The sequence below is a fragment of the Diplodia corticola genome, assembly GCF_001883845.1.
Source record: "Diplodia corticola strain CBS 112549 chromosome Unknown scaffold68, whole genome shotgun sequence".
Lineage (NCBI taxonomy): Eukaryota > Fungi > Ascomycota > Dothideomycetes > Botryosphaeriales > Botryosphaeriaceae > Diplodia > Diplodia corticola.
Window position 1 is genome coordinate 19,308 of NW_017971547.1, and position 23,337 is coordinate 42,644.

The following is a 23,337-nucleotide window of genomic DNA, read 5'->3' on the forward strand; positions in this document are numbered from 1 at the left end:
GTACCGTCTCCTTCGTGGCCGACTCTCTTCCGGCTATCTTGACCACGGGTCCACGGCCTCAAGCAGCGGCGCCCGCCACCCCCTTTTCCGGGTCTCTGTCCTCAACACGACCAGCTTAGACATGGTCGACGTGGCGCGCGTCACCTGCTGTCGAGTCCGATTCCGGAGGGGATGGCACTCCAGGCTCAACCTACAGGTTAGCGACGTTGATTGCGGTCGCGGAATGTGTGGGCCAGACGAGTCATTACTTCAGCCGCCACTTCTGTCCATCGTCATAGAAGCTGTATTTCCGGCTTGATGATAGGGCTCATCATGGTTGGATGCCTTGTAACGGCGTTGCTGGCGATGGTGGTCAGGGGGCGGGCGAAGACAACAAAAAGAGTTGTTAGGCGAGGTGGAAAAGTGGGACAGAGGGGGGCAAGGAGACAGCGGGGGGGTCGGTTAAGCTACTAGGTAGAGCGAATTAGCTTTAGAAGAGTTCAATTCGTGGATCGAAGAGCACTGTTCAACTTATTCAGGGCCTCCCCGGGCCGTGTTTTGCCGTTCAAGTCCAAAATATTTGGACCGAGGCAGCATCGCCTATTCCAGCCATTTTCACAGACATTGGCGGCTGGTTTGGCATAAGCCAAAACTGACGTGTATCGAGGAGCTCCGGTGATCTGCAAGGGGCATTGTGCGAAGGCGGGGATGTGGGAAGCGCGGAGTCGGAGCCTATGTACCTACCCACTGTGTACACGAAGATGGTTCCAGGGATGGCTTGTGGGGCGGGGAATATTGAAGCGAGTGGCTGATGTCGGAGGAGAGGGGCGACGGAGCCTGCTCCGGCGGGTGATGATGTGCCGAAAATCCAACTCGTTTGCCGCTCCCGTTTCTGACGGCCCGCAGGCTGACGCTAGCCGCCCAGGGGCATGACCGAGCGTTCGTGTTCGAGTCAAGCCGGATATAATGTCGTAATACGGTAACGCAATCGTATGGGAATGTCTCTTCAAGCCACAAAAGGTTCTGTCCATCACTCTATCTTTCATCTCACGCCATCATGATGGCAGCCAACTCTGGACGCCCGGCCAAACAGAAGTCTAACAAGCTCCAGGCCTGATTCCATGACAAATCGCCACTGTCCAGCGCTATCCACGGCTCGATGCACCACCAACACCGCCTTCGCTCAATGCATTATCCTGGCGTACTCTACCGCAAAATCGTGGTGCGGACGTTGGTCGGGATGGGTCTACACGGCCCGCGTTTGCTGGTGTAACTGCGGCCCAGCCCAGACTGTTGCCCATTGAGCAACCGGCCTCCATCTTGATGCTGTAACGCTTGGTGACGGTAAAGCGCCAAGGAGCCTGATACGAGCCGCGGACGGAAACGTTTCCGAACCTCTTCTTGGTTGTGGATGCGAGGCAACTTCGTCAGTGGGTATTTACTTGCAAGCATCAGTTGCCGAAATCAGAAAAAGAGAGATGGAGATACTTGAAGAATCTCAGATATGGCGAAGCCACCGATCAGGGCACGGGATTCACATACGCGGCAAGCTATCAGCAACCTATAAGAGCAGTGTCGATAATGCTGAGGCATGTCTCATCCAAGAGAAAAATTGTGGGATCTTTAAACTTTGCACAGTGGAGACCCAGAGTGGGGGCACCGAAAAAAGGACGTGCGGGGACTTGCTATCAGATCGAAGCCTGAATAATCTTCTGCTTAGGCATCGATGGCGAGGTGGGTCTTGTTGTCGCGTCGTATCGACGAGGCCCGAACCGTTGAATCAGAAGGGCGGAGTGTCATGTCCGCTGAGGGATGCCCTATGACTCGGAGAGAACAGCAAAGGTGGAGTACGATCGGTTGTGGACCATGCAGGTGGGTCCCCCTTCGGTTGGCGACGTCGTCCCCCGTCGAGCTAGCAGGACAAATAATGTGACGAAAATCCGGGGTTAAACTGACATCAGCGGCTAACACAATGCTTGCACATCGTTCTGCTCGACGCTGCCCATTACTTCTACATGGCCATGCATCCGCGGCTTCGTAGCTCCAGTTTCAGCTACAGACGCTTGCACCGAAGAGGCATTCGCGGGTTTGCCGACTGGGTAAAATGGTACGACTATTGACTCGCGAAAGAAATAGCTTAGTCGAGGTAGCATGCAACCTTGCTAGAGTCTAGATACGGTTGGGCGGCGCTTGAGCTTCTGAACACCCGGAGGGTTGTAAGATGTTGAATCAAGTGGCCGACAAGCCATACAGGACTGCCACCTCAAGATAGATTTTGGGAGGACCTCGAGATACCGAGACTGTCTAGAGAACCCGTCGTGGTCAAGAAACCGTAGCCAAGTGAAAATCAGCGCCCGCAGACTCCGCAGTGGCATAGCCATGTGTCTGAGCAACAATAAAGGTGAGACGAGCAACGTTGACAACTTGGGCATGATGAAGATGACATCCGGGTCTAGAATTACGAATCCATCCTGGCCGACAGTCCAAGGCGACCCCAGAAGCATCAACATGGTCGAATCCTGCTTGCCGGACGGGGAACCCTGATACCCGAGTCCCTCCCCCAGTAACGGTCTAGCGATGGACGGCATGCAGCAAGCCACGGCATTGAGCGAGGGGAGAGCCCAAAGATCGCGTGAGAATGTTGTAACTGTGCTTGCCACACGCGTCCGCCTGGATGGACGGTGGCCATCAGACGTGTATAAAACTCAGCTTCGAAGTCCAGTTCGAACTTCGAGGCAGCAGACTCCAATCTCCACCAGCTTCTCAGCTCTCCACTCTTCATTCTTCACTGCTTGAGTCACAACACAACCATCATGTCTGCCCGAACCATCGTGTCGCGTCCATCACTGGCCAGGCACCTTCTCCGGGCGTCGGCGACGCCGCAGGTCCAGTTTGGGCGAAAACTCGCCACGGTGGCTGAGCAACATGGAGCGTCGACGATGCCTCCGGGTCAGAAGGCCACGGTCGGCAATCTCAAGACGTTCGAGCTGCCCGAAGTGCTCACTGGCGGAGCGTCGGACCAGGCGCTGGGGCGCGACATGATCAACGCGTGGCGCAAAGACGGCATCCTCCAGATCGGCATGGACCCCATCAACCGCAAGCTCGCCGACGCCGCCTTCCTCTGCAGCAAGAAGTTCTTCGGCCTGCCGTACGAGAAGAAGGCGGCGTGTCTCGACGACCAGTCGTTCGCGGGCTACATCGCGTCGGGCGAGGAGCTCACCGACAACATCGCCGACTACAGCGAGATCTTCACCGTCACCAAGGACCTGCCGGCCACGGACGCGCGCGTGCGGCAGAAGTGGCCCAGCCACGGGCCCTGCCCGTGGCCGTTCCAGCAGATGCAGACGGTCATGCAGTCGTACATGGACTACCTGGGCCAGAGCGGCGAGAAGATGCTGCAGCTGATCGCGTGGGGACTGGGGCTCAAGGACGGCGACGCCCTGACCAAGTACACGCAGGACGGGTGGCACCACATGCGCATCCTGCGCTTCCCGGAGCGCAACAACGTCAACGGCAAGGGCAAGGCCGGGCGCGGCATCGGCTCGCACACGGACTACGGGCTGCTGGTCATCGCGGCGCAGGACGACGTCGGCGGCCTCTTCATCCGCCCGCCGTACGAGGGCGAGGAGGTGGCCAACTGGCGCAAGAGCGCGGCCGGCATGTCCGAGGACGACGACAAGTGGGTCTACGTCCCGCCCGTGCCCGACGTCTTCACCGTCTTCCCCGGCGACATGATGCAGTATGTCACCGACTCGTTCCTGCCCAGCACCCCGCACAAGGTCGGGCTCAACACGCGCGACCGCTTCGCCTTTGCCTACTTCCACGAGCCCAACTTCTCGGCCGTCATGAAGCCGCTCGAGGGCTTCGACTCCGGCCAGGAGCCCCGCGAGGGCATCCACTACGGCACCCACTTCACCAACATGTTCATGCGCAACTACCCCGAGCGCATCACCGCCAAAAGGATGCGTAGCGAGAACCGCATGAAGCTGCTCGAGTCGCCCGACCTGCGCTGGAGCGAGCCCCCGCCGGTCCGGAACATTGAGGCCGATCCGGCCGTCGATGCTGGCCCGCTTTACGATAACAAGCAGTCGCAGGCGTCTGCGCAGATCTAGGAAATGGGAGGAACGGTTGACGGCTGGACCGCGGGACCACGGGACATGTGATTGGATGTGCGCGGGAGGAGTCTTCTTTAGCGTTGATGGTTGCTTTGCTTAGTTTGAATCGAATTCCTTGACTGAAGACTACTATCTCCATGCGTCCACGTGAATGCTACCGAGGCCCAGTTTGAGAAGAACCCTTGGACACCTGTCAGCATCGCCCATGTTTGAAGAGATGGGGGCAAGCCCGGACTCAATATGCCCGTGTAGACGTTGCTATCTGCACAGGTGAATATCGATAAACGTACGACACTTGGCGTCAAGAGCACTCACGGATGTCGGATTGCCCGTCTTGTAGGTCGGACGTCATGCTCACTTCTGCCCACGTGGAGACTATTGGCCACGGTAAGCTCTAAGCGGGCAGTCACGAAAAGGAAATATGATATGCCGTCCGCCACCGAATGATTATACATGAATTCTTGTTCCTCGTCTTCTACAATGGCTGTCAACTGCTGCGTGATTCCCCACGGCGGAACTTTTCGAGTCGATGGGGCAGACCTCCAAGTGATTTTGGCTTCCAGCTTCCAGAGCCTCTTGTTGTATGGGTCGAGCCAGCGAACTTGATGAATCGCGCTTTCGGATCACGCAACGCCAAGGATTCAAGCGACTACGCATCCTACGGAGTGCGTGAGTGAAGTGAATCTGGCGCTGTGCCTCTACATCCAGATGCAGTCGCTACGACGTATTGTGGGTTGATGGATGTGAAGTAGGTCACGGCCGAGAAAGCGTTCTCGAAACAGGTGAGCGGGCATCGGATAGCTGAGGCGGTGGACGCCTTTTTGAAGCCAACGTCTGCAAATGCTAGTTAACAGTGTTCAAAAACGGTTGCGTGTCCGGCGGATGGTGGATGACCGCATTGGAATGCCGGGTGCTAAGATGACAGCTCCAGCTTTACATTTCGAAACGCGTAATTGTGTTTGCCGCGGCTCCCCCTCTCCTCCCGTCTCCGTCCTTCGGCACCGTCCCCATCCTCGGGCGCTGCTACAAAGGACCTCGGGGTGTTCGACAACAAGGCCCTCTCCACGTCATTCCAGTCCCCCTCCTTCTCACCATCGTTCCAGTATAGGGCGGGAAGAGTCTTGGCAAACCTCTTGGAATAGTCGGCCAACTCGTCCATGTCCTCATAGACGTCGACATGGGGGCTCCTGTCGTCGGCGTCGCCCGTGGCCTCATGCCTGACCCAATGCAGCAGATCGACCAGATTCACCCAGCAGCCGGCGTCGCGGCCGACGCGTCTCCTCATGGACCGGACGCTGTAGGGGGTGGACTCCCAGCCCACGGCGCGGTGAAAGCGGTGCATGGCATGGACCTCGGCGACGCCGCCGCCGCCGCCGAACCACAGGGCCATCTCCTGTCGGAAGGCCTTGCCGTAGCGGGCGCGCTCGACAGCGAGGTCGGGGGTGCCTTCGTCCCAGCGCATGTATTTCCGCAGGCGGTTCCACTCCCAGGACGGCAGGGAGCGGCGGTTGTACTGGAAGTCGTGGACGGCGCGGTGGTGGTAGAAGTAGCGGTCGAGGGGCGTGTTGTCGACGGGATCCGGGGGCGGGGGGTGCTCCTTGGTGACGTGGCGGGCGAAGCGGATGAGGGTGGCGAAGGTGGTGGGGCAGAGATCGCAGGCGTGTTCGACGCCGAAGTCGTAGCGGCGCTGGCCGGGGTGGTGGAGGCGCATGTGGCGGACGAGTGCCGGGAGGGTGACGAAGCCGGACTGGGGGCAGTAGTCGCACGGGTAGCGGATCTGGGGTTCGAGTGCGTGCTTTTCCCTGATGTGTTGGGCGAGTTTGCCGGCGGTGGAGAAGGAGACGTCTTGGCAGTGCGGGCAGTGGGCGGTGCCGGCGTGGGAGGCGGGTTGGGAATCGCGCGGATGCTTGACGCGGATGTGGTGGCCCAGGTCGGAGGGTGTTTGGAATGTGAGGTGGCAGTGCGGACAGTTGGTGTCGGCGTTGGGTGGGTTGCGACTGGTGGGGGCATTGGCGTCGGCGGAATGGGCTCTTGCTTGCTTATTGCCGGGCGCAAAAGCTTGCGAGCATCAAGGTCAGCCAGGTTTGGGAGTAGTGGGGCGGTAGGAGATGGTGGAGAGACTCACGGTGGTTGCAGCGGGGGTGGGGCTGCAAGGGGCCACAGGGTGGGGTGCATGATGCGAGTCTGCAGCGGGCGATCAGCCACGTGCAGTGACGCGGGGATGGTCGAAGCCTGGATAATGGCAGTGCCATTGGGGGTTGGGGTTGGTGTTGGCTGGGTCGGGCTGGCGCGTCGTCGCGTCGTCGCGTCGTCGGACGGACTCAAGCCGGGCGCGGAAAATCAGACGCCGTCATGACGTCACTGCAGTGCCTTAGGTCATCACCTCCTCCCAACCACTTCTTCCCGCGTCACCGACAGCCCCGTCAACGACTCAACCCACCAACCGTCCTGCAACGGCACAGCCGCCCAGGCATGTTGGAAAGACGACAACAGCGTCGATGCCGAGGTACTGACAAAGCTTCATCGTGCACGCGGCAAAATGCTACAATATTTACTGCTGAGCTACTTCAATCCAGTCAGACCAGCCATCTGCTGACACGGCTCGCTGAGAGGAAGCGCGAGATCTCTTCGAAGGAGGCCAAGGCCGTGATGTTTTGAAAATGTCAAACGTCGCAAGCCCGAATTACGCCGGCCGAACTCTCGACTACGGTACTTGTCCCGACTTTCGGCATCTCAGCCATCGCAGAAAAGAAACGAGACGTGATGCGTGAGAGCGGGCGCGCGGGGGCTGCCATATTGAGACGTCTATTGAGGCCAAAGCCCCCGCGCGCCTGGGGTTTTGGCCAATGTGTGGACTTGCGGTTGACAGGCGGCCACCTTGGCGGATGCGAGTCTTCCGCGAAGGCCGGCTGATTTCCGAGCGTGAGTCTGCCATCTCATCTCGCGGTTACATCTCCTCCTGGCTGAGACATGTGTATCAGGCTGGCCGTGATTGGCAGGCGAAGCGAGAGTTGCACCAGGATCGGGCCGCCCCGTAACCACGCGCGTGCCTTCTTTAGTGCCGCTCGCTTATCTGCATCACTCTTTGCTATGCTACCGTGCCTACTTGTTTTTTTCTGCTTCGATCAACGGAGCTCCGTCATCGTTCCCCGCCTCCAGCACGGTATCATTGTCCCCGTCGCCCACGTCCTCACCACCGATCAGGTCTTCATCGATGAATACGACCACAAGGTCATGGATGCAGCCTCTGAAGGGCATCACAATCCAATACCTCAAGCCTTTCCTCACCGGCGGCATCCCGCGTCTTCTTGCCGTCCGCAACAAGGACAGCCCAGACGCTCCAAAAACACTGTCCGGCCCTGAATGCCGAGCGCTGCTCTCCACGAAGCCCAAAGGGCTATCCAACAACGACAAAACCGATAGTCGTACGATGTATGACATCACTCCAACATTGTACGGTACGTGTCTTTAATTATCTAGAACCCGACTAGAACAGCATAACAAAAACACTGATTCGGTATCCTGACATGGGTCCAGCTGTTGCCGGCTATTTGCCAGGCAAGCTGAAAGTGAGCCTCTGAGGGCTGTTGTTCCTGACCTCTTTTGCATATGTGGTAGCCATTCCTGACTCGGCCTTCTTGTCCAAATAGACCTTTTTGTGCCCACTCCACCTTCGGTGTAGTACCGCAGAGCGGAAGTACCGGTTGGAATCCATGGACATGCTCCACGTAACACGTTCGCATCTGTTACCGCACACTACGCCACTTCTCCTGGCCCTGCACCGAGTAACACTTTCACCACTTCTTGACCACAAACTGCACGCGAATTCTGTGAGAAAGCTTCAACCGGTATGCGTTGTGAAGATGCCATCAAAGCTGTGGCGATCAGGAAAACAAATAAGAAATACTTCTCCATTCCACTTCCTCTCCGATGGTGCAAAGACAACATCCTTTTGCCAGACGCGGTGGACGTGACTTGTTCAAACTGCTGCTGTACTTACCTTTACCCCGCACGAACGGATCGGGCCGCCACTGGCGACCCCAGCACGATTGGGAACACGTGGATGCACAATCCTTCAATACCGAGTCTGCTGATCTGGCACCGAGGCCAAGGTCGCCCCTGGTACGTTTCCTGCACACCATGCCGATGTCACCGGTTCGTGATAGACGGTGCTCCAGCATCTCAAAGTTGTGCCTGCTTTGAAGAATATGATGCCGCTGCACATGGTAGTGAAGACGGGACGGTGCTTGGTGAAGCGGTTTGTGCGGGCAGTAGGTGAGCGGCGCTGCGTAATCCGATGATATAATCGGTACGTCCTTGGCCTAGCGTGGCCTCGGGCCGCAACCTTGTTGTTAACGTTATCTTTATCGTGGATCTTATCTACATATCAATGGCTATTAAGTACGAGTTTCGAACTTCACGTTATGCAATACCAAGCAAGGACTCAAAAAAGCCTGCCCTGTTGCAGGAACTAACGAGAAATGGTAGACAATAAGCCTGAATTTTCTAATTCTAATTGTGATGCACCAATGCATTTGCACACCAATTAGGCCGAACAATATCGTTCAGGCAAAACAACGGAATCCCACCCTAGAAACAATCCCTCAATTACTCCAGAATGCAGATCATGACATCTCACAATAGAGCCAGTTCGCTTCCGCATCAAACAAGGCCAAGGGCGCATCCGCCCTGCGCTTGACAGCTGTGGTGAGTTTACCAACAGCAAAGAACGTCTCTACCACGGTCCGGGCTGCTCGCCATTGAGCTGGTTCCTCGCCGAATCAAGTAGGTACTGGAGCTCATCGGCCTTCCGGTCAGCAGCCGCCGCGCGGTTGTTGGCAGCAAACAGGTCGTTGGAAAGCTGGTCCAGGCTGCGCTGGCGATGATCGACATGGAAGAAGGCATCGGCGATGTCTTGCTCCCGCAGCGCTACCGTGTGGCGCAGGTCTTCGATCGTCTGTTCGTTGGCCGCGAGTTTGGCCTCGAGGTCGACGTTCTCCTCCAATAGTTCATCGTTCTGTTGCGTCATCCGCTGGCCCTCTTCTTCCAGGACCATATTCTCGTCAGTGAGGGCTTTCTTGGTTTGTTGGAGGTGTTTGTTGTCCTCGACCATGGTTTCGTGGTTCCTTTTTAATCCCTCATTCTCGGCCTGCGCCTTGGCAAGTCGTTCGCTTCGAGCGGTCAGGTCATTCCGGAGGCGATCGTTCTCTTCGCGCAGACGCTGGAGTTCTTCCATGAGGGATCTAAGGTTGCTCGTGGTGGAAAGTGGAGTGTAGAGAGTTGGTATGGTTGAGTCTAATCGATGGCCGACATGATGGTGTATATATATAAACAGTGTTTAGTTACTGCTCAAGAACAATGCAATGTTAGTGCACAATGGCAGTAACACACATGTTGGATAAAGGTAAGAGCTCACCCGTGTTATCTCTACGAACGCTCGACGACGCTATCAGGCTCCAGGATTGGCCGCTGGATCGAACCCGAGGCGGTGGCCACTTTGCAACTACGCAGACGCGATAAGGAATGGAGACGGGATATAGAGAACGACGTGGAAAGGAGAAGCAGTACAGCGATTGGCAATGGTAAGCATAGACCCATGTGCCTAAGGACTAGCAGCTAGGGCGATGTGTCAGCGCCCTTGGTGCTAATACTACACCTGCATATAGGTACAATCTCGTTCAACTCACCGACAGTGGTAAGGTTGCTGGGATGGTGTAAGGGAAGGCTCTTATATTATTCTTCGGGGTCTCTTGGTAGGTATACGCCAACCAAACAGTCAAAGATCTTTGCAAACAGGCAAATATCTTTGTAAACAAATAGGGATGCTGACCCTCTACCTACCAAACAAGCAAAGATCGAACTTCATCTTTGATTGTCTTTGATTGTTAACCATCATGGACTTCACGACAAGCTGGTCACATCCAAAGGAAGCAGATTGAATTGGAACTTCAAGTTGACCACGAAGTGTTAAATGAGCGACTTTGCTTAGTCTTGGCAACTGAGCGGGTGGGTCTACCTAATCGTGTGTCCTGACATGACTTCCGGTTCCTTCATTGCCGAGCTGGGCTGTATCGGCGGTGTTGATCCTCAACTTCCTTCCCCTGTGGAGGCTGCGCCGTAACAAAAGTGCCACACAGGTGACGGCTACGCTCGTCCAGTTCCCTGCTGCCTCAAGAAAGCCAAAATCTCCCGATGGCCCTCAAAGTAGCCGGAGAATAGAAACCGTTGATTCCTCTGCAAGGTCCTGCGATCAGATTTTGGCTCGGTCGCTGCGACTTCCGAAAGGTACTCGGCCTCCTGTAGCGGCGTCCTTCCCCCCGCGTTCTTCGCCGCCATGTCCGCCCCCATTTCCAAGAGGTACTCGGCAGCCGCGACCTGGTTGTGCGCGGCCGCAACGTGTAAGGGCGTGCTGCCCGCGTCTCCGCACCAGTAGAAGGGTGAGAAACTGTTCGTATCCACCCCGGCCGGCGTGTCCACCGCCACGCCGGCTTCCTCCACGAGATATTTCACCTTATCGAGGTAGCCGCACCGCACGGCATAGTGCAACGCCGCAGAGGAGCCGACGTTAGCGCCGGCAGCGACGAGGATCTTCATGATGGGCACGGTGCCGTGGGAGACGGCGGGCAGGAGGCAGTGGATATCGCACCAGCTGTCCTCCGGGTGGTTCACAAGGGCGCCGCGCTCGAGTAGCCAGGTGATAAAGTCTTCGGGGCAGCCGCCCCCACCTAGGGCCCAGTGTAGGACGCCGCCGATCCTGTCGTCGTAGCGGTTGATGTCGAGCCCTTGGTCTAGCATGACTTGCACGCAAGCCTTCGAGTGGGCGCCGGCGCTCGTTAGAAGAAGCATGCCGCAGGGCTCCAGGGACGTAGTGGCGTTGTGTACGAGGTAGTCGAGCAAATCTGCTCGGCCGTCGGTCGCCGCCGCCCTAGCCATCTCTATTTCGCACCGCTCATGGGAGCATGTTGAAGCGAGCGAGAGGACCGTGTCGAGGGGTTGATCGACGCAAGCGTGGAGAACCTCGTCTAGAGTTGCCATGGCCGTTCGATGGGGGCAGTGCACGGGCTGTAAGATCAAGTTTGGCAAAGTAGTGATGAGTGGGAGAAACACGAATGGCGAGGGTCTTCTAACCCTAAATACATCGCGGCGTAGTCTTCTATTTCCGTCCCGTAGCCGCCGGGCGTTGATGCCTGGAGGGTGTGCTGTGCCGCCCACAACCCACGGACCCGGATCGGCGAGCGAAACACGGCATAATTGGTCAGCCAGTTAAATGGACCTTATTCATGTTCCCCGATTGCACGGCAATATGATCTATTCGTGAAGTGGTCTTGTCCGACCGATTGTAGGAGGAGGGAGGCACAAGAAACTCCGACACCAACAGCAACACCAACAATGACATCGAATACAATGCGGCTGCGGCGCAAACTATGCCAAGGCTTTTCTCTTTTGTTTTTGTCCAGATAAAAGGGCCTAGGAAGAGAGGTGAAGAGCACATCAGCAACTCAAAGCAATCAATTCCGCTATCAGCTACCATCTTTGCCTACATTACCTCGCATCTCCCGTACTCACGACTTGAACCTTCACTTGACCCACCTCACCCGAAGAACAAAACACGACACAATGATTTCGTCCATCCTACCTGTCGCGCTCCTTGCTCTCCAGAGCGCAAGCTTCGCCCTCGGAGGGGTAATCCAAGCCCGTGGCGACCTGCCCACACCCACGCCCAAGGAAATGAGAGAGAGGATGAAGGAATGGGACAGCGATGACTACGAGTACGTCTTCTACCTCGGGAAGGAGTCGCAGGGAGTAGCGGAGTCCTGGTCCGAGGATCGAGGTCTCGGCACCATGACTCTCTGGGAAACGGATAGACAACTCAAGGACGAAACGCTCTGGTACGACCCGAACAAGGCGTGGAGGTTGTGGAACGAGGTGTTCACCGAACAGGCGCGCGGTACGGCGTTTGTCTTCTGGACCGACTCGGGCAAGATTCCGAGGATCGACAGCTGGTTCTTCCAAATTGAACTCCCGATCCTGAAGGAGAGGGCCAAGGGCCCCGGGCACGATCTCGAAGAGCTCATCCAGATCAACGCGAGGAACGTCAAGGAAATCCATCAGATCCTCCCCGTTGACGTGAACGACTACAAGGACAAGCAGTGCGCGTGGCACGGCACGGCGCCCGAGTGCGACGCCAAGTGTCCGGATGGAACGAAGAAGATTACCGAGAGCAAGTATGGTGATGACATCGACGGCAAATGTGAAGAAGAAGGGCGGAAGGTCTTCTGTTGTAAGAAGGACTAGACGGCTCCTTTCCGCTTTCTGGGTGACTGAGGACAAAGGAGAAGGGGAAGAAATGGGTGCAGGGAGTATTGGATTTGGAACTGCTGTATTTAGATTGTCGAGTCATTCTTTCAGGGTCTGGTCACGGGTGCGCATGTGGAATTTGAACGTTTTGGACTTTCTCTACAAGCAGCTGTTAAATCGTGATGGGTAACTGTTGAAGTATTTCGTATCTTGTACTTCATGATGTCATATCACGGGCTCAAGCTTCACTGCGGTCCGTATATATCTTCAGCTTCCCTTCAGTTAGCTCAATAAGCAATTCTCATCCTCATTCCTCCCGTATTACATCACGTGATTCCTCGGACTCCAGCAGTAACAAGTAGGGCGGCATCAACGAGACTGGCTGGTGGTATGACGTCATGCAAGCTTCCTATCGTCTACATCTATTGCGCAGTCCCCCGCACGGTAGTTAGCTGGTGGTCAATTAACTTCACTGACTACCACCACATCAATCTTCAGCAGCTGGATGGATGGGGAGCGGCATTTCGGAGTGTCTCAACTGTTGAAGCCGCAGCAAGAAACATGTATTAGTGGCCAGCGGTCTGCATGCGCGGAAGACTCGATCCGAAGGTCACGGGGATCATGCAATTCAAGGATCAAGCAGTTCAAAGATCAAGCAGTTCAAGAATCAGGCAGTTCAATAGGAATGGTAATGCAAACATCTTTACTCAACGCCACGACCGTAATCTACTCCCCCACGTTCTTTGTGTCTATCTGCTCGTATTCCTCGTGTATATATACCACCGTAGGTAGCACAATGTCGAGGGGAAGCAGCAGTGCCCAGCTTCTTCACTTGCACACCGTCTCTGGAGGGTGCCAGAAGCTCTGCGCGGCCTCCTCCATCGTGTCCCCAGTATCCCCTGTCCATCCGGTACTTTTGCCACTCCGTGCCGAGCACTCACTGGAGCGTGACCTGCTTCTCGTCTCGGTTCAAGGTAACGTCGTCAATATCCTACATCGAAGAGGTATCGCGGGTGTCGAGCTTGACAACGGTAACGTCCCGCTCGGCGAGGTCCAGGTGGTCGGCTAGGTCTGAATTACCTGTTAGCCCGGTGACTCCATCTTCGTTAGGGTGCGGTTTCCTACCGTCGGCGACGGTATAGGTGTAGGTATCACGCTTTGAAGCGGCGTCGAGTTGATTGGCTAGATCTAAAGGCGCGTTAATATACCAAAAGACCGAGCAGGTAGGTTGATGGGATACCGTCAGATATGGTAAGGGTGGTGTCTGGCGTCATGGCGGGCGCTGCATACACTACGGTAAGCACAGCAGCCAGAGTGGCGAGCGAAACGACGCTGTTCCCGATAAAGTGCATTTTGTACGAAGATCTTGATAGGGAATTAGGATGCGGATTTTGTGTGCGGAGAAGGTTCTGTGCTTGGAAGCGAAATGCGCCGAAGAGTTTTGTAGGTGTCTGGTTTTCCGGATAACACCGACCATTTAATAACAATCTCTAAGAAGACCTTTCGATTCCTGGGCAAGACCAAAGTGAAGGCCTTCGTTGATTGTTGGTGAATTCAGCTCCTGCGCCTCAGCAGCGGATGTCGTAAGTCCGTAGGTAGATAACACCGACCACCTATAATTAGAGTGGGGCTGATCAGCATCACAGCCTCGGTCCTTCAAGGCAGAGTTGTAATTGGTCGATGCCACAGCTCGTACCTAAGCGAGCATTCTTTTAGCGATTCACTGCCACAGTAGCACGTGAGTGCAGCTAGCTGGGTATGGGACGGCGCGTTGGCTGTTTGTTTTGTCGGCTTTCTCGTTCCCGTCCCCGATGTTTCGCAACAACACCGGATGGAGATTGTCGGATCTCGAGTTTTGCGCAACGTATTAGACGAAAGAGAGACATAAAAGAGAAGGGAACAGGAGACTTAGCAGAACAGAAACATCCAACCAAAATCAACCTTCTATCACTTCGGGATTCCAGCAGCTAAATCGTCTTGCACGCCCCATTCCCACATCGACTTTTCATCGTGCCCAAATCAATTTCATCACATCGACTTCAACTCCGCGGAAATGGTCCAGTTCGCCCAAGTCGTGGCTTTTGCTGCCACTCTCATCGCTTCAACCACCTTTGTCCTCGCTGACGATATCGACGAGACCTGGAAGACCCCTCCTTTTGTCAGCTGCGTCGACGGTCTTGGATCGAGTCCTTCTCGTGAAGCCGTTTACAAGTGCTACAGCAGACACAAATCGGATAAGCGTGCTATCCCCGACGACGACAGCACCACAACACACTACTTGGAATTCTTCGACGCCCGCGCCACCGAAACCGACCTGCATGCCGAGTGCGACTCGGAGGACTCGCTGCCGAAGAACTTCGAGATCGTGACCGGAATCCGTTCCAACGCGCCCCAGTACTGCGAGGACCTGAAGCAGGGCGTGCTCGACGCCGGCATCGCCCTCGTCGACAAGAGGCTCGACAACGCCGTCTCCAAGACGCTGAAGCACCTCGAGGGCGGCAAGGGCGTCCTCCTCAAGATGGCTTTCGGCCTCACTCCGCAGGGCCAGGCCCTCATGGCCGGCAAGAAGATCACCGAGGAAATGTATTCGGAGCTCTGCACCAAGGCCATCACCGCCCTGGCTACCAAGGACGACGGCTGCACCAAGGACCTGCACGCTTACAACGAGAAGAAGGACAAGAAATACCAGGTCACCGGCGCGAGGAGTGGCGGTATGGACATCTCGCTCGGTGACACCCTCATCGGCTTCGTGACCAACATGTACACCAAGCCGTAAGTGAGTGGGGCTCATCTGCAGCATTCCAGGTTGCAGGCGGAGGGCTGCTTTTGGCGGCCGAGAATAAATAGAGGGAGATGGAGGGTTCGCGGCAACTGCTGCATTTGCATCGGGTCATGTTCATATCTGCTGTATCTCGTTTGTTTGTTTCTTAGTATCTCCCCAAGTCAGAATCAAGCTTCACAGCCACCCCAAGTCCAAGGAAATGAGTGTCATCGAATCTTCAGACGTGCCTTCTTCTTGCCCACTCGGTCAGGTACTCTCGTCCCGCCAATCTGTACGTATCCTCCTCGACGTAGCACCCGCCCTGGGTCTCGGTCTGCAGCACCATGTTCAATCCCTTCTCTCCCTCTCCATACCTCGGCCACTCGCACTCCCCCTCGGGCCTCCCCGTCCACGCAAACCTGATCCACGCGTCACTCATCCTCCTACTCAACTGCCGGTACTCGGCCCACGGCCCGACGTTGTCCGGATTCCCAAACACGAACGCCACCTCGGAGAAGTGCGCGACGCCCTTGTAGGCAGGCGGCAAGAAAGCCGGGTTGAGGTAGGTGGCGTTCTCGGTGGTGGTGGCGTTCTGGACGAAGGCGCGGGTGTTGAAGCGGTAGACGTACGTGTCGGGGGACCAGCGGGCGTAGTGGCGGGCGTCGTCGAGGCGGGGGGCGTGGTAGAAGACGTCGCCGACGATGGCGGCGGCGCGCTTGTATTGCCAGCCGAGGGCGGGGAAGCGGGCGGGGCCCGTGTCGAGCGGGATGCCGGCGGCGGGGTCGTCCGGGTAGAGGGCGAGGATGCGGTCGACGGCGGCGGGGGGGAAGCCGAAGCCGGTGCGGTGGAGCAGGAAGTGGCGGAGGTCGGCCGAGGTGTTGATGGAGCCGTCGGCGGGCGCGTTGTCGCTGCCCTCGTCCGAGTTGGTGCCGTAGAGGTGGGGGAGGTGGGCGAAGCGGCCGGCGTGCAGGAGCTCGGTCGGGTAGGCGGGCATGATGTCGCCGTCGACGGTGGGATAGAAGCCCGGCCCGCCGACGATGGACGAGTTCATGAAGGGGTACAGGGTGGCGTAGGGGACGGTGCGGAGGCAGGCAAGGGTGTCGACGGCCGAGCTGCAGTTGACCTGGTCGACGATTTTGTTGTATATGGGCTGGTACCACTCGCTCCCGTTGTACCACGCTGTTGCTGCGCTGCCGCTTTCTTGGATGGACCGATGAAAAAGGCCGTCGGTGCGTCCGCCGTACGTCATCAGTAGCTGGCCCTTGACGGTGTCAGTGGAAGAGCCTCTGGTGTCATCAGGCAGACTTACTACTGCAAAGGACCCCGATGATTCTCCCCAGATGGTTACAGAGTCACTGCGTATCGATTAGATGATGGCGGACGGAAAGGATTCGGAGATAGCTACGGGTCTCCTCCAAAAGCCACGATGTTCTCTTGGATCCATGCCAGTGCTTGGCGCATGTCCCGCAACGCGAGGTTCGTGTTTCCCGAACCCTCAAGCCACAGTCAGGCACGGCGTGCGAGCAGGAAGGCTTATGACTGACCTGGATTTCAATCGAGTACATGTTCCCCCACCCGCCCTTCCTGTAGTTGATGCTTGCGCCAATGATGGGAGAGCCGATTTCCACGGACCTCTGTACAATCCACGTGAGGTTGTAGTTGGACAGGCCGCTCGTCCCCTGCTGGTAGCTTCCGCCGTGAATCCACAACATGACCGGCAGCTTAGTTCCGTTGCGCGCCAACGTCTGACCGCTGGGGCGTACGAGGTTGATGTTCAGACAGTCTTCGCTCATCCCATATATCGCATCGTCGGCAGGATCGGCGTCTGGGCAAGCATGGCCATACGACTTGGCGTCCCGTGTCCCATTCCAAGTGGCAGTCAAAGGCTGCGGGATGCGAAAACGGTTCTGGCCGTCGGTAGACTGAGCGTAGGGAATACCCAGGAACAGGTCCTGTCCAAATTGCGGCAGATGCAATCCCGTGTAGGTTCCGTTGCGGACATGTACGAGCGGATCTGCGGCGAATACCCCTTCGAATGAGATTGCAGCCGTCAGGAGGGCTGTAGCGAACGAGCGCATGGCGATGGAAGATGTGGGGGCGAAGAGCGAAAGGTTGTGGCGGTGAGGGTATCTGACGGCCGCTGCATCTTTTTAATCTTCCTCGCTAATAAGCCGTGCATGAGCGGGTTACACCTGGCAGCTGTCGAAACCGGCTAAGATGCATCTGGTGCCGAGGGCTTACTGTGCGGGGAACTCGGGCGATCTGCGACAGAGAGATAAGCTGATTAGTGCTTGGCAACTGCAGGAACGATCTTGCAGGTAGACATGATGGCCGGGTGTGTAGAAGGCTGAACTGCGCGGAAGAAAATTCCCGGCTGCGAAGATTGGTTATATCCAAGTTTCAATCATCGGCGACAAGCTTGACGGATGCCCGACTTTGCGGTGCAGACGTCGAGTTTCCGGATACTATAATTCTTAGCGTTTCTTGTTTCTTGTTTCGCTTTAAGCCTCGATATTAATTTCCGCACATTTCGCGCATTGAATTTTGCCCGCACGCGAGAACTTCCCATGGCTTCAGATGATTCCAGAAACAAAGCACCTGCCCTAGCCGGTGAAGAGGCCTAGATGATCGGCTTCTTCTTCTGGGGTTCAAAAGAGGAAGAAGCCACCCGGGCACCCGTCATGTCATCTGTCCCCGTGCTAGCCGTGTCTATTGACGTGACCATGTCTACCGCGGTGGCTCCTTGGACCCTTTTCCTGAAGTGCATCCTGGGCAATTTGGCTGGGAAGGCGATGGCAGTTCTTATGCCCCTCCTGATTGATGTCGGTTTCCTTAATGATGTAGTCGACGACATGGCCAAACCAAATGCCTCGGCTGGGAGCTTTTGCCTGTTTCCACATGTGAGAGCGATCGCCTGGCGAGAGCATCTTGAGTTTACTCAGTGGTTCTTAGCGCTGTTTAGTTGGAACGAGGGCGGGTCACGGTGCCGTGGCCGAGTACCCAGCGCAGCCAGCAATGACCACGACAGGGCCAAGGCGTGAGAGCCACTGCCGTGGAATCGGACCAGAATACGCCATGTTCCTCGAAGAAAACCAGGCAGTAGTGCACCATCAGCGAAGTCATGTCGACGGCCAGGAAGAAGTGGAGAGGGCAGTTGGCCTGGCTGGAAGAGCAGCCAAGACTTCCCCTTTGGAAGCATAGCTAGCTCGTCCTAGTAGTGGTAACGCGTGGTCTGTGCTGGGCAGGGTTGAGCCAAGTTTCACATGAGTAGAGCATGGACGCACTCGAGTCCGTGGCGGGTGAGCAAAGGGGGCCACTCAAGTCAGAGTACAGAAACATGGTTCAGCACAGGCGGTATGGAAACGGCAAAAAAGAAGCCACGGTTGCACGTCTTGTTCGTTTGCTAAGGAGCGGAAGATTGGTTTGGAGGGTCTGTTCCCCGCTACGAACGACCGCTGCTAGGGTCACCACTACGTTACTTTTCGTTATGACCACCTTCGAGGGCGCTCCCCAGCCAAGCTTATTACGGCACAAAAAAGCCTCTTGGTTTTTTGGCCCGCTGTTGCTTCAATACAGTTAAGCTTATGTGATACATCCCTTGGGCGCACCACTCCAGCGGTCGGCTAACAAGGCGTGAGCCAGTGGCTAGCGAGCTAGTCCGCGCGCTTTTGGGCACCCATTGAGTGGCGTTCGGCGCGGCCCGCTGCAGTTGCATGTACATAAGTAGCACTACTGCTGCTGCGCCGTGACTTTCCCCCTAGCTCGCCGCCATCATGTCTTCCCACGGGCAAGCCAGCGCCGAAATCGAAAAAATTTCGTCACCGGCCGATTTCGAAAAGCTCGCTCGTGATGCCGACCTGTTCGGCTGGTGGACCCCCGACGAGCCTGAGCTTCCGCGGAATTGGACCAAGTCAACTCGCCTGGCCCACGTCGGCATCGCCAGTGCCTCGGCCTTTCTCGCCAGCCTCACGTCGACTGCCTTTGCTCCGGCCGGTCAGTCGCTGCATGCCGAGTATGGCGTCACCAACGCCACTATCGCGACCCTCACAGTCACCATTTACCTGCTCGGCTTCGCCCTGGGGCCTCTCGTCATCGCGCCGCTGTCCGAGACTTACGGCCGCTGCCCCGCCTACCTCGCCTGCCTGTTGACTTCCGTCTGCTTTCTGGTCGCCTGTTCGCAGGCCACCGGCGTTGCTCAGTTTCTAGTCTTCCGCTTCATCACCGGCGTCGCGGGATCTGGCCCGGCCGTCATTGGCGCTGCCACCATCGCAGACCTCATACCCAAGGAGGAGAGAGGCGCCGCCATGGCCGTCTTCTCCGCCGGTCCTCTGCTCGGTCTTGTGATAGGCCCGCTGACGTGCGCATTCATCGCCCAGCATCTCAGTTGGCGCTGGGTCTTCCGCGTTCTGTATATTGCCGTATGCTTTCTCGAGCTCCCTCTGATCCGCGTCCCTCCGCTCACCCCTGACTAGACAGCTGCCGTTTTCATTCCAGCGTTCTTCTTCATGCGAGAGACGTATACTCCAGTCGTCATCCTCCGGAAGGTCGCCGCCGTGCGGAAAAAGACCGGCAACCCGACCCTGTACTCCGAGTTCGACTCACACGACAGCGCAGTGCGTACCTGGCGCCATGCCATCGTTCGCCCCACCAAAATGCTCATCTTCTCGCCCATCTGCCTCCTTCTTTCCATCTACTGTGCCTTTGTGTGGGGACTTCTCTTCCTGCTCTTCACCACCTTTCCTGCCGTCTGGTCCAAGCAGTACGGCTGGACTCAGGGCATTTCCGGTCTGTCCTATTTAGGAATGGGTGTCGGCATGGCCGTTGGAGGAGTCGGTTATGGACTCATCACGGACAGGGTTGTAGAGAGAGACTCCAAAGCACAGGGGAAGCCGTGGTCGCCAGAGGGCCGCCTCCTGCCCATGGTTTGGTGTGCTCCCGTCCTGCCGGCCGGCTTCTTTTGCTACGGCTGGAGCGCTTACTACAAGGCGCACTGGATCATACCCATCCTAGGCACCACGGCAGTCGGTTTTGGCGCTTTGCTCATCATGGTACATACATTACCCTCCCCGCGCGCTCTCGGAATCTCACCATGGCTAATGCTCTTGCCAGATGCCAGTCCAGATTTACTTGGTCGACTCCTTTGGGCCCAAGACGGCAGCATCGGCTCTTGCAGCCAACACCGTTTTGCGTGCTTTGGCTGGATGCTTCCTCCCCTTGGCAGGGCCGGCTCTTTACGCATCGCTCGGCCTTGGGTGGGGGAATACTTTACTAGGATTCATAGGTCTTTTCTTTTGTGCACTGCCCATCTTTTTCTATCGGTATGGCGAGTCAATTCGTAAGAAATATCACATCGAGTTTTAGAGGAAAACAAGTAATCGTTTTCCAGCTAGTATCATCCTGTTTGATTACAATCTTGGGGCATCTTTCTGCACTGACTATTTAGCTAGGTGCCAGAGGTAGACAAAAAAGTTTCTGATGTACGTACAATTTGAAGGGTGAAGACCTTGGACAAGGCATGCTTGGCGCCCATGGGACTCCTTATTGCGGGGCCAGCGACATGATGCATGACATCGGACATCAAGCCCTCGGAATGCCGGTTTTCCACAGAGCTTAATGCGGTCTCGTATGCGCCGCTTCCATCACGCTTTCTGTCCATCATCTAAACCACACCTCCCCGGCCGCCCAACGCCATGTACAAGGAAGTCCCGCGTCCGACCGACCTCGACACGCTCCCAGCTGGGCCTCACGCATCCACAACCATCTCCACAAACACACCCCTCCCCAAAGAAGAAGCCAACCCAATGCCCCATCCCTACCCCCAACCCACCGCATCGTCACGCAGCCTCAGCCATGAGCCAACCCCCCAAAATACCCCTCCAACACCGCCACCCCCTCCGCACCCAGCCCCACCACCGTCCCCACCCACCCATCCGGCCTGAGCACGTACACGGCGCCACCACTAGTGCCGCCACCGTCGACGTACCGCTTATGCGCCGCCATGTCCGCAGAATCGAACAACACCTTGCTGCTGCTGCTGCTGCTGCTGACCCCAAGGATCTGATCGCCAGGCGGACCGCGGCCGCCCAGCAGCTCCCACGGCGAGGGGCCGGCGCGTGGGAGGATGGTGAGGAAGGATGTTGGTGGGGCGGTGGCGTTGCTGCCACTCTGGTTGGTTGGGTGTGGGGGGAAGAAGAGGGGAGAGCGATCGAGGGCGGTGCAGAAGGCGTGGTAAGGAGACGGAGAGGGTGGTGGTGGTGGTGTTGTTGTTGTTGTTGTTGTCGTTGTGCAGGTGGCGGTTGAGTCGCCGACGAAGATGAGGACGTAGAATGTGGCGGCGTTGGGGGTTTCGCGGTGGAGGCGGGTGGGTTCGAGGGTGCCGGGTTTGCGGAGGGGGACGTCGGGGGCGCGGTGGCCGGGGTGCGGGTGGCCTGGGGTGGTGGTGGGTGCTGGTGATGGAGGGTGCTGCGGGCTCACGACGTTTAGTAGGCCGTCCGGCTCGTAGGAGATGCCTAGGCCGGAGCTGAATGAGGCGGCGTCCGCCATGACTTGGCCGAGGACGATATTGGGGTCGGCGGCGGGATCGCCCGTCCAGCCATCGGGCAGCTGCATGGTCATGAGGCGGGCGATGTCGCGGTCGTAGGCGATGAGCTTCTCGACGTTCGGGCGGCGCTCCGCCTCGTACGTGCGCAGCAGCTTCGGGTGCGCCAGCCCGCGCAGCACGAGAGACAGCTTCCAAGCGAGGTTGACGGCGTCGTGGATGCCCGTGTTCATGCCTTGGGCGGCGCCCGAGCTGTGGGTGTGGCAGCTGTCCCCGGCGAGAAATACACACTCGTTCGTGAAGAAGCGGCGGGCGACGCGCTGGCCGACGGCGTATATGGTCCACCAGTCGACGGTTGTGAAGGACAGGTCAAACGGCTTGACGGCGGCAACGGCCTCTGCGATGGCGGCGGCCTGGTCGAAGACGGGGTACCGTTTCTCACGCTCCAGGGTGAAGGCATAGCCGATGCGGGTGGCGCCGTGGTCGAGGGCGGCCCAGAGGACGTTCCCGTGGGTGGGGCTCTCGATGGCGCAGTAGGAGCGCGGCTTGGGGAGGTTGGTCGAGACGTGGCCGTCGATGCGGACCCAGCGGTCGTCGGTGGAGCTGCCGTCGAACGGGATGTCGAGGAGGCGCCGCACCGTCGAACGCCCTCCGTCTGCGCCGATGAGGTACTTGCATTTGACCACACCGACGTGTTCCACCGTGGCAGAGACGCGATAGCCGCCGGGTGGGATGGACTCGTCGATGTGCAGCCCGACCAGCGTGGCTGGGGCGTGCAGCTCGACGCCCAGCTCGCGCAGGGCCCGGCGGAAGATTTCCTCTTGGTACTTCTGGCGCAGCACCAGGGCGAAGTCCCAGGCCGTGTCCTTCATCTGCTCCATGAAGGCCCAGCCGCGGGCGTGAACTTCGTTGCCCAGGGCGTCGTACGATACGGTCTCGCGACAGGCGAAGCAGTGCTGGGCGAGCTTGTCAGCAAGTCCCAACTGGTCCAGCATCTCCGAAGTGCGCGGGAAAAGCGTGATGGCCCTGCCGTACTGGTCTTGGGCCGACTTGGCGTGCTTCTCGATGATCATGATGGACGGGAGTGTGCGGGCCAGCTGGTACGCGGTGATGAGGCCTGCAGACGTGTGAGCGAGAAGCTTCACCGAGTAGGCGCGGAGGTTGCTGGCTGGTTACCTACAGGCCCGCCGCCTACGATGAGAACGTCGACATGGTGGATGCTGTCCTCAATGCTGCCCATCACTGCGGTTTCTCTTGTTTGTAGTAAAGAAGAGTGTCCCACTGCTTTCTCAAAGGCGACCTCATCGGGCAGTATAAATACTGGGTGAGGGTCCGATAAGCGCGTGATCGAGCAGAGCAGGGGTGGGGTTAATGATATCAGGCGGGGCAGACGAGAGGTGGGGTGCATCTCTGTGTCCCTGCAACGTGGGGGAAACCCACTACGGCGGGATATGCTTGGTTAAACGTCCGCGGAAGAATACGACGAGTACGAGAACGATGACATCAAGTCACTGATCGTTGAATCGCGAAGCCAATCGAGGAATGCACCTCGTCTCGGCATTGAACGTGAATACAAATGGGAATAGCGGAATGCTTCATGCTTAATTACATTCCCAGCCTCCACTGAGCATGACACGCACCTTGAC

At 57.4% G+C, this 23,337-nt stretch overlaps 10 protein-coding genes across 10 annotated transcripts; 4 read left to right on the forward strand and 6 right to left on the reverse strand.

The window, feature by feature from the left end:
* Positions 1 to 2,792: 2,792 nt before the first annotated feature.
* On the forward strand, positions 2,793 to 4,091 carry BKCO1_680005 (2-oxoglutarate-dependent ethylene succinate-forming enzyme; the record flags this gene model as incomplete). The annotated part of the gene is made up of 1 exon (XM_020278422.1): positions 2,793 to 4,091. The coding sequence occupies one exon, from the start codon at positions 2,793 to 2,795 to the stop codon at positions 4,089 to 4,091; it is 1,299 nt and encodes a 432-aa protein (XP_020126245.1).
* Positions 4,092 to 5,007: 916 nt separating this feature from the next.
* BKCO1_680006 (uncharacterized protein) lies at positions 5,008 to 6,269 on the reverse strand (the record flags this gene model as incomplete). Its single annotated transcript, XM_020278423.1, has 2 exons — positions 5,008 to 6,091; positions 6,220 to 6,269. The coding sequence occupies 2 exons, from the start codon at positions 6,267 to 6,269 to the stop codon at positions 5,008 to 5,010; spliced, it is 1,134 nt and encodes a 377-aa protein (XP_020126242.1).
* Positions 6,270 to 8,829: 2,560 nt separating this feature from the next.
* BKCO1_680007 (uncharacterized protein) lies at positions 8,830 to 9,330 on the reverse strand (the record flags this gene model as incomplete). Its single annotated transcript, XM_020278424.1, has 1 exon — positions 8,830 to 9,330. One exon carries the CDS (start codon positions 9,328 to 9,330, stop codon positions 8,830 to 8,832), a length of 501 nt encoding a protein of 166 aa, XP_020126243.1.
* A 908-nt stretch (positions 9,331 to 10,238) lies between these two features.
* Positions 10,239 to 11,129, reverse strand: BKCO1_680008 (uncharacterized protein; the record flags this gene model as incomplete). The annotated part of the gene is made up of 1 exon (XM_020278425.1): positions 10,239 to 11,129. The coding sequence occupies one exon, from the start codon at positions 11,127 to 11,129 to the stop codon at positions 10,239 to 10,241; it is 891 nt and encodes a 296-aa protein (XP_020126250.1).
* Positions 11,130 to 11,711: 582 nt separating this feature from the next.
* BKCO1_680009 (uncharacterized protein) lies at positions 11,712 to 12,389 on the forward strand (the record flags this gene model as incomplete). Its single annotated transcript, XM_020278426.1, has 1 exon — positions 11,712 to 12,389. One exon carries the CDS (start codon positions 11,712 to 11,714, stop codon positions 12,387 to 12,389), a length of 678 nt encoding a protein of 225 aa, XP_020126251.1.
* Positions 12,390 to 13,383: 994 nt separating this feature from the next.
* On the reverse strand, positions 13,384 to 13,744 carry BKCO1_6800010 (uncharacterized protein; the record flags this gene model as incomplete). Its single annotated transcript, XM_020278381.1, has 3 exons — positions 13,384 to 13,463; positions 13,518 to 13,580; positions 13,633 to 13,744. 3 exons carry the CDS (start codon positions 13,742 to 13,744, stop codon positions 13,384 to 13,386), a joined length of 255 nt encoding a protein of 84 aa, XP_020126278.1.
* A 701-nt stretch (positions 13,745 to 14,445) lies between these two features.
* On the forward strand, positions 14,446 to 15,168 carry BKCO1_6800011 (uncharacterized protein; the record flags this gene model as incomplete). Its single annotated transcript, XM_020278382.1, has 1 exon — positions 14,446 to 15,168. The coding sequence occupies one exon, from the start codon at positions 14,446 to 14,448 to the stop codon at positions 15,166 to 15,168; it is 723 nt and encodes a 240-aa protein (XP_020126279.1).
* A 223-nt stretch (positions 15,169 to 15,391) lies between these two features.
* On the reverse strand, positions 15,392 to 17,231 carry BKCO1_6800012 (extracellular lipase; the record flags this gene model as incomplete). The annotated part of the gene is made up of 4 exons (XM_020278383.1): positions 15,392 to 16,414; positions 16,463 to 16,508; positions 16,559 to 16,647; positions 16,698 to 17,231. 4 exons carry the CDS (start codon positions 17,229 to 17,231, stop codon positions 15,392 to 15,394), a joined length of 1,692 nt encoding a protein of 563 aa, XP_020126276.1.
* Positions 17,232 to 18,926: 1,695 nt separating this feature from the next.
* Positions 18,927 to 20,514, forward strand: BKCO1_6800013 (cycloheximide resistance protein; the record flags this gene model as incomplete). The annotated part of the gene is made up of 3 exons (XM_020278384.1): positions 18,927 to 19,571; positions 19,626 to 20,201; positions 20,263 to 20,514. 3 exons carry the CDS (start codon positions 18,927 to 18,929, stop codon positions 20,512 to 20,514), a joined length of 1,473 nt encoding a protein of 490 aa, XP_020126277.1.
* A 483-nt stretch (positions 20,515 to 20,997) lies between these two features.
* On the reverse strand, positions 20,998 to 22,931 carry BKCO1_6800014 (pentachlorophenol 4-monooxygenase; the record flags this gene model as incomplete). Its single annotated transcript, XM_020278385.1, has 2 exons — positions 20,998 to 22,808; positions 22,868 to 22,931. 2 exons carry the CDS (start codon positions 22,929 to 22,931, stop codon positions 20,998 to 21,000), a joined length of 1,875 nt encoding a protein of 624 aa, XP_020126282.1.
* Positions 22,932 to 23,337: the final 406 nt, after the last annotated feature.